Source organism: Argentina anserina, chromosome 4 (assembly GCF_933775445.1).
Source record: "Argentina anserina chromosome 4, drPotAnse1.1, whole genome shotgun sequence".
NCBI lineage: Eukaryota > Viridiplantae > Streptophyta > Magnoliopsida > Rosales > Rosaceae > Argentina > Argentina anserina.
This window is the reverse complement of record NC_065875.1, coordinates 15451694-15460153: the sequence shown is the minus strand read 5'-3', so window position 1 is coordinate 15460153 and position 8460 is coordinate 15451694. Positions and strand designations below refer to the sequence as shown.

At 37.7% G+C, this 8460-nt stretch overlaps 2 protein-coding genes across 6 annotated transcripts; one reads left to right on the top strand and one right to left on the bottom strand.

The window, feature by feature from the left end:
• Positions 1–457: 457 nt before the first annotated feature.
• On the bottom strand, positions 458–5618 carry LOC126791205 (uncharacterized). 5 transcript variants are annotated; one of them, XM_050517626.1, is made up of 12 exons: positions 5371–5618; positions 4880–5027; positions 4653–4739; positions 4288–4389; positions 3926–3983; positions 3271–3381; positions 2884–3003; positions 2640–2751; positions 2150–2238; positions 1185–1306; positions 851–1058; positions 458–709 (listed from the first exon to the last, which is right to left on the bottom strand). In XM_050517626.1, the coding sequence occupies exons 4-12, from the start codon at positions 4330–4332 to the stop codon at positions 657–659; spliced, it is 918 nt and encodes a 305-aa protein (XP_050373583.1). In that variant the 5' UTR covers positions 4333–4389; positions 4653–4739; positions 4880–5027; positions 5371–5618; the 3' UTR covers positions 458–656. The 5 variants fall into 5 exon arrangements, with proteins under 5 accessions (XP_050373583.1, XP_050373579.1, XP_050373582.1 ...); XM_050517622.1 differs by having other exon boundaries at positions 4288–4334; XM_050517625.1 differs by having other exon boundaries at positions 851–1004; positions 4288–4334.
• A 700-nt stretch (positions 5619–6318) lies between these two features.
• On the top strand, positions 6319–7941 carry LOC126792248 (probable UDP-3-O-acyl-N-acetylglucosamine deacetylase 1, mitochondrial; the record flags this gene model as incomplete). The annotated part of the gene is given in 8 exon segments (XM_050518710.1): positions 6319–6459; positions 6462–6608; positions 6611–6640; positions 6880–6974; positions 7164–7212; positions 7310–7435; positions 7537–7544; positions 7546–7941. Coding segments are annotated over 8 exon segments (639 nt in total), but the record flags the coding sequence as incomplete, so codon positions are not given.
• Positions 7942–8460: the final 519 nt, after the last annotated feature.

Here is an 8460-nt window from a genome sequence, read left to right as displayed (position 1 = left end):
GGGCAATATAATGCAGTTTCGAGCATATACTAGCATTCTTGAGGAGCTGCTAATGAGCCATGACATCAAGCTAAATACATCAACATCATTTATTTATCTAATCAGGAAACCAATCCAAAACTCACATACTAATCTCTTGTTCCTAATGCAATCACTGCCACTTTATACTACTTCCACCACTACTACTACTACCACCAATAGTAATAAGGAAAAATAGACAAGTGAAAACTGAAAACAATACCGCTACATGACTATTCTCTTTAGTGTTATTACTAGGGCCTTGAAATATTACAGAAACTAACAGATACTAATTATAACTGGATAACAGTTATAACAGTGGGAAAAGGCAACACGCATGTGGCTGCTCTTAAGCATTTAAACTTTTCCCTCTCTATCCACGTAATAGATAGCGTGTCACAGATAGGACTTATGGCTCAACGAAAACAGGAAACAAAAACGCATGGAACAAATAAATTTTATATATACAGAAAGCTAGATTTAGAAATCTTCTGACAGCGATTTGTAACTAAACATAGGTGTGGACTGACAATAATGCAGATTCCTAGAATGGATTTCAATGATTTTCTCAGTCAATATCAAAAAAGAATCCTAAATTCTAAACTCACATATTTGGTTAGTTAACACCTTCATGACTCCTATACAACAGGAACTCTGCCATTTCGTTGTTGCATGGTTCCCAGCGACTGTCCTGCAAAACCAATAACATGCTCTATAACAACGTTGTACTAACAAGTTATCATATCAACAGCAAAAGATCTAAACTACACAGACAAATGAAACATTGAAAAGTTAAAACTTTAAAAATTAAAAAAAGATATAGTGAAAATACCTGAGCTAAAAGAATAAGGTTTGGAAATAAGTTTGCTTCTTGTCAAACCTACACCTGCAGCCTGAGGCCTTGAAACATTATCAACGGGAAATTGATTTGAGAGGTCACCAGCAGGCATGGAATCTATTGGTTTCTCCAAGCAAGCTTTTATAGGCTGTGCGAGAATTTGATCAGGTGTTTGTATAGAAGGAAAAGACTGTGCATCCCTCTGTTCTCAATTAAGTGATAACAGCAATAAATTAGCTGTTTGGCAATAGAAGTTAACTTTTTTTTTTTCAGGTAATGCCAATAGAAGTGTACAGTTCAATCAACACTTTGATATGCTTGAGCTCACCATTACATTGCAAGGCTCCTTATTTGATGTCACTGCCTCAGAGTAAATATGACAAAGTGCTGTCCGGAGTCGATTACTTCTTTGTGAGTAATATACTTTTGTAGCAAGCGGAGCAGGACAGTCTGATAAAACACAAATTAATTTGTCAGCTGCCATTTGAACAGAGAACAGACAAATAGGAAACAAAGGATCATTGGATAAACTTTCCCAAGCAGTTCACTTAAATTCAAAATAATCTATTTGGTAACATTTGTTCTTTTTTCTTATTAATAAAACAGACCTCATTTTTCATATTTGGTATGCTGAAGTAGAAACATGGGAAATTGCACAATGATAAAAATGAATCTATACAACTGACGCTCACAACCAGACTTCTTATGAGAGCAGAATCATTAGGTGTTTCACTTCCAGAAATCTTTTTGGAGTCTGCACACATGTAATATACGTAACTACACCTATATATAGCTTCAGTTGTAAAAGCTCCAGAATCTATCAAATTCTATTCTTAAGGCAACAGTCATCAACAGTTCAGAACATCATCACATATTAGATTAGAAATATCAAGTTTTTTTTTTTAAAAACAGTGAAAAATTAAAAGTAAAAAAATAATCACATGTTGTTCCTTCTAAATTTCTAATACCAGTCTTCTCTTTTCAGCTAGGTGGGAGGGGTGGAAAATAAAAGTTTTTTGAATTTGTGTAAATAAAGCCACAAACCCACTCGTACCGAGTTCGATATTTTGAAACAATTTGGTAAATTAATTCCCAATTAACAAGGGTAGCTTTGCATGCAAAATGTATCCTTGTAAATCCCCTATAAATTCACCTTAGCTAGAGTGGCAACATTTAAGAGTATTGACACCTGATATTAGCTACTTATTTCATTATTGAGAGCAATATATATACCCTATCTAATATATTTCTGAAAGCGTTATTCTAAATGGGAAACTAAGAATTTAGCCTCACATGGACATGCTTCCTGAGTACTTCTGAGTTCTGATACGACAGATGTTGTTCCCAGATCATCTGACAGTAGTGGCTGCTCACCTGCCATCCTACAAGAGGGTGAATAAAGGAATTTCAAGTCTATCAGTCATAAAAGCATGAGAAGCCAAAGAAGCCACAGACTCATATATAAATGAAAAATGCTTTTTCAAGGATCACATTAGTCAGAACCAATTATCTAAACATTTATACTACCCCACTGAATGATAAATGCATCCACTAGGACTACATTCAAGTACTAGCTCCCGTAAACGAGGAAAGCGAAAGTTGACTGCACAGTATGTGGCTGTGCATAAAATCAAAGCAATTAAGAGAACCAGAAAACTAACTTATGACAGAGCCAGGGAAGTATGCAAAATACTGCTCAACATAAGGTACTCATATAATGTCCTAAGATACTCAGATGATTGATATTCACATCAATAAACTAGCAAACAATTAAAAAGCTTACATTTTAAACCGTTTTGTTGGAGGATGCAGCAGACTTGTTGAGTAATTGGTATTTTCAGGGCTAACACCTGAACCATCCATCATATGGGTCGTATTAACAAATGCTGAATTCCCTATTAGGTAATATGAATGAGATACTTATTTAATTGAACAGCAATTTAACAGAAAAAGAAATCCAACATCAGGTAAGAAAGCATTGAAAATGGATGTACAACAGTAAAACTGTAAGAGTATGAAAGCGTTACCTTTTGCGCCCACACCGCAAGAAGAATTCATTCCTATTTTCCCATCCAACTGAGGTTGAGACACAGCGACATAATCTGCAGATTCAGACGTTTGCAGCTCTCTAACTGATGTGGACTGGTCTAAGAAAGGTTAAGAACTATCCAATTGTCATATCAAGTAATCAAACTAGCATCTAGCTCAGAAATCCAAACATACTACTTTTAAGATGATACTGGCAACAGACTCACGAAGTTTTTTAAAAGTAATGATTATCTTAAACTCTCTCAAAGTACTTGGGGAACCTAAATTCAACTTGGCTCACAAAAAAAAAACTTTATGAAAATGGCTGAGATGCCTGAATTGCCAAGAAAACAGTATATTGACAACTGAAGTTACGTCAAGGATACGGGCATATGCAATTGATAACTTTTTCCTCTCCTTCCTTGGAGGCTTTCTTTGCCCAATACCATCAAGCTCCAGATTACTTTCCTGTGCAGAATTCAATGACCTGCAAAGTACTGAAATTCACTTGATCTCAGAATACAACCAGCATAAAGTGCATATAAAGAGATGTAGGAAGCAATCTATTAGACAATAAGTAAATAAAAAAAATATTAAAACAACATGCCGGCCAAGAAACATGATTAAGGAATAAGGACATTTCTGTGATTAAAAGGACCTGATTATAATTGAGCTAAGCAGATGATGACTTTTTGTTGAATAGGCCATATGTTCATTGAGAGAGTAAAGAGATGAATGACTGAAAAATTATTTGACCTCTGATATAATTTCACGAATACAAGTTTCAACAGTAAAGGCATAAATTTCTAACTTATTGCGTGTTTCCGATGGTCATCCATTTATATTTGTATTCTCAAATTTTCTTTGGGTGCATGATTGCATGAACGTCTATGGCTGCTAAAAAGTATCAAATGCAAGACCAATGGGCCAACACAGAAACACACCCAGGGAAAGGAGAAATAATATAAAATAGATATAAATAGATAAATAAATAAATAAATAACCACACACATAAAATGGATGATAGAGAAACCTACGAACCTGAATGGGCAGCATATTGGCTAGCCTTGACTGGCTTTTTACAAGCATTGCAACATACCTTCACAGTGACAATTAAAACAGCAGTAAGTTACACTGTATAAGCATATCTGAGCATACAGTGACAGTAAGTCTCAATTCGATAGCCAAATCAGTAGGGTCATTTAGGCATCAATTTTCTTTTTTACTGAAGCATAGACCAACCATTCAACATTGAAGAATAGAAACCATCATATCTAACATGCATGAGTCCATATATATCACCAGAAATCACAAGAAAGTTTCTTGAAGATTCAAATATTCATATGTAATGTACAAAAGACCACAAACAGAAAGAGCAAACAAATTACGAGACTTGAGCTTACCAAAAGCAAAGTATCAGTCATCGGCTCCAAATCAAACACGTGCATATCTGCAGACCCAAATGGAAGTCATCAAGAGTGTATGAAACTACAAGCTCTGAAAAGCTTCAGTCAAATGATAAAATGTTACAAAAGAGTTTTAAGCACCAAGATGCATAATTTAGCGACAAAGTTTAATCCAAGGATTCTAGACTTTCATACTTCAGTCAAGGCAGCACATGCACATCCCCTAACATTTCATTAACTGGTAGTATTAGCACAGTACTCGTGCTACTGCCCACAACATCTACTATGCATCCATTGAATTAAGTACCATACATGTGAATACTGAATAATTTGTTTCTAAGCATGACAAGATTTTGAATTACCTTCTTCGTCAAGCAGATTTGCATCGTTTGCCTCAATCAACTCCCTGTAAATCAAATGAGCCGCGGATTTCTGATGAGGAACTTCCTCTGCCCAGATAAATAAGTATGATACAAAACAATCCAAAGAAAAGTCAGCCAAACAAAGTAGAGGCCGGAAAAAGTAGCCTGCCCGACACAATGCACAACACTACATGCCTCACAGACCCCCTTGAAAATTCTCACAGTACCTGCAAGTCCTTGTGACACACTCCCACCCGCAAGAAGCCTTGCCAACACCGCCATCCTCCCACTCCCAACCGAGCAAACCATCGATTCCTATCCTACCAGTCAACAATACTATCTCCCACCACTGCCGAACTAATCCATGCACAAATCCTACACATCATCCACCAAAGCATTACCATACTATATCCAAACAAAATCTCCGCCGCAGCGGCATTTTACACCAAAACATTCATCAAAATCAACAGCAGCAATTTCACCATTATTAACATCACCAATTGAAAACAAAATTAAGCAGTAATTCAAACACATAGTCCTCTCCCAATTCAAACCACGAACTCACCATCAAGATAAAAAAAAAACGCAGCAATGTACAATAATCCCAAACCCTAAACCAAAAAACAAGCTCAAGGTGAAGCCAAAAGCTACAGTAGAAGACGCTTTGATCGAACCGCTCCAGAACAAATTCAAAATTCAAAAGCGAAGATGACCTCACCTCAGTCCGCACCCTAAGCGGAGCATCCAAATCCGCGAGCGGCGACAATCGGAGAGGTCGGAGCAATGCCCGTGAAGTACCGAAGCTCGGAATGTGGCTCCGGGAACGGCGAATTGAGCCGAATTGGGAAACCCTAGAATGGAGAAGGAGAGAGAAATTTGAGTTGCGTTTGTTTTGGGAAATTGGAGTTTTGGTGGTTCTGAAACTTTGGGGTGTCTCCGAGAGAGAGAGAGAGAGAGAAAGGGGTGGCAAAGCTACAAGCGGGCAAAGCCTCTTCTCCCTTTCTTATTTTTTCTCTATTTTATCTACCAATACCAGCGCGTGCGTCACACCGCCCATGCTTGTTGGAAATAGTAACTTGGGCAAGTTTTTTACTTTTTTTTAATTCTTACTGTTTCACCTGGATTGAAACCTTACTTGGGCAAAGCAATTTTCAAACACAGGCCAGTCTCTCTATTAGTTAAAGTGAACGAAAGTCTACACCATTTCGGTTAGTTGTCTTCTTTGTTTGCTTTGGATGCTACACGGCATATTTGAATTCAAACTCTTTCTCTATATGTTTGTTTAGTTACAGCAGAAACTTGTATTGTATTGTCTAGTTTGATTTTGATCATTCGTTTGTTTTCTTGGCCAATTGGGTGGTTGGTTCAGTTGCCAATCTCAGCAAAGCTACTATTTGTTATGATATCCAATGTTTTGAGCTTAGTGTTGATGGCGCTAGGAATCAAGTGGTCAAATTGGGGTTTGAGGGGCTTTGATGGATCACAATGGGAATTGATTATCTGGGTCCTGGTAGCGGCTCTTGTTTTTCTGCCTGAAAGTTAATTAGGTCTTTAATTGGCTTTGTGTGAATCAATGTCAACAACTTTCAAAACTCATCTCTCTCTCTCTCTCATTGTCCCTTTATCATTTTTCGGGTCACTTTCTGACCGTGACTATATCCTCTGATTTCAGACCGGTCTGTTTCAGCAAACCATAGCGGGATGCATAGAGCGCAAGGGGAAGTGCTTGCACAGCGGCAAGCTCTCCACTGTGAAACTGTGGCCGGAGTTCACCGGAAAAAAAGGAAGGTACTTTGACTTTCTGTCAACTCTCTTATTCGAGCTTCAATCGAGTTTGCTGAGGATTCGCCTCTCTGCACTAGTCTATGTAAAGATGGGGTTCGGGTTCTAACTGTTGAGCACTTGCTATCGGCTCCGGAAGCTATGGAGGTTGATAATTGCAGGATTGAGATTGCAACAATTCGAATCCCGAGGACTGCAGTGTGGATGTTGGTACAGTTTGATTGTGAATTTCGATTTTTACTGCATTTGTTGGACTAAATTTGTTAGAGAAAAAAGTTAATATGGTACAAGGGTAGAAAAATTTATAACTAAGGAGCATAATTTGAAATCAATTTGATATAGGCAAGAGGTTGGTATAAATTTGTGGAAGCAGGAGTAAGATTTGAATCTGTTATTATTGATTATAAGAGAGTGATAACTAATAGTAGCTCAAAATCATATGCAGGTTCCTATCTTTGATGGGTCAGCAAGTGAGTGGGTGGAGGCGATAGAAGGAGTTGGATTGCAAGTCGCAACTGTATTTACTCTATGCAATTGTTTGTAGGTACGAATGAGATATTCTATTTCTGTTAGAAGTTAGTAAATGCTTGTATAGATTGAATGACTAAATATGTTGAAAATAATTAGCCCACTGACTATCAATGAAAAAACATTACTAAACTTGCTTAACTGACACTCATTTCAACTTAATATTAAACACGGTTGAACTCCTGCAAACTGTCGTCATAGAGAATTTATATGCACTTGCTTATGCGAGTTTTGGAATTTGTGCAACTCAGTTTAATTTGAAGTTGAACTGTACTTGATTTAGGCAATGACGTGTGGATTGAGCTGACCTGCAATGACAGTTTGGTTTGATTTTATGGGTATAAAAGTCGGGAAGAAAATGTTTTGAAGATGAACCTTGTCGTCATAAGGTCTTAGATCTTATTGGTGATGTTTCTCTCTTTGCAAGGTGTGGTAGCCAAGGGCTTCCTGTGGCACACATAGTGGCTTACAAGGTTTGTTGTTATTGCATCGGGTTGTATCCTGATTTTGGTAGAACAGAATGGTTTTGAGATATTCAATTAAGCTGCTGTTTGTTTCTTTGGATGTCAAACAGGGTGGCCACACTGCATTCTGATTTAGTTCAGCGCCTATCAGGAATTTGTTAGAAGGATCATGCATTTCCTTTGCTCGTCTTGAAGTCATTGTGGAAAACTAGCACATCTTCCCAGTCATAGCTTGTACAAGAGAGATTGCTTCCGTGGATATGAGCTTATAAAGTAAGTGTTTAATGGCTTAAAAATGTGCAAACGGCAGTATCCTAACCAGAAAGTTGATTTAGAAATTCCTGTGGCTTCAGCAAGTGGTGTAGAATAGAGTGGTAGTGAATATACGAATGATCCTGTTTATAACGTGTGTCATAGATTCTAGTGCACATTTCAATTGTCATTTTTGTGTTCTGTCAAGAAGTCTGAGCATGGACTAAACTTTTAAGTTTTAACCTTAAATATGGTTCTGCAAACCAGGCAGTTTATTGGAAAACTTGCCACTGTTTCAACTTTCAAGTTTCTAACTGCTGTGCTAACATGACATCGTCTGTAATCCTGTTACATGAATGCTTACATGGTTGCCCCATATACCTATCTACTTTACTTTAAAATCCACATTGCTCTTTACAAAAAAAAAAAATCCACATTGCTAACGCAACTACATAGCTACAAGCCTCCAAGGAAGAAGAAGATGATGGCCAGTTGCTACTGTGGATGACAGAAAACTCTAAACCAGAAGGCCGACGAATGCCAAGCAAGAAAGAAGTCTAACTGATGAGCAACCTTTCCCAAGTTTCGCTGCCTTCCTTTTCTTCTTCCTTCCCCTCCTCTCTTTTCTTCTTGGCAGCTGCAGCTCCTCAGATTCTCTTTGCCTATTGATCTAGCTTGTCCTCGGACACACAATCATGATATTCTTCTTCAGTCGCGAGCGCACTGGCAGTTTTTGAACTTTTTTTCTCACTTTCATTGGGGTTTCTGCAGTTCTTTTGTGC

Bases quoted from the DNA above. Each gene is read 5' to 3' on its own strand.
- LOC126791205 (XM_050517622.1), bottom strand. From the start codon at position 4,961: ATGGTTTGCTCGGTTGGGAGTGGGAGGATGGCGGTGTTGGCAAGGCTT. The intron at 4,740-4,879 runs GTACTGTGAGAA...TTATCTGGGCAG, and splicing joins TGTGTCACAAGGACTTGCAG to AGGAAGTTCCTCATCAGAAA. The intron at 1,059-1,184 runs GTGAGCTCAAGC...AATTGAGAACAG, and splicing joins AGGAGCCTTGCAATGTAATG to AGGGATGCACAGTCTTTTCC.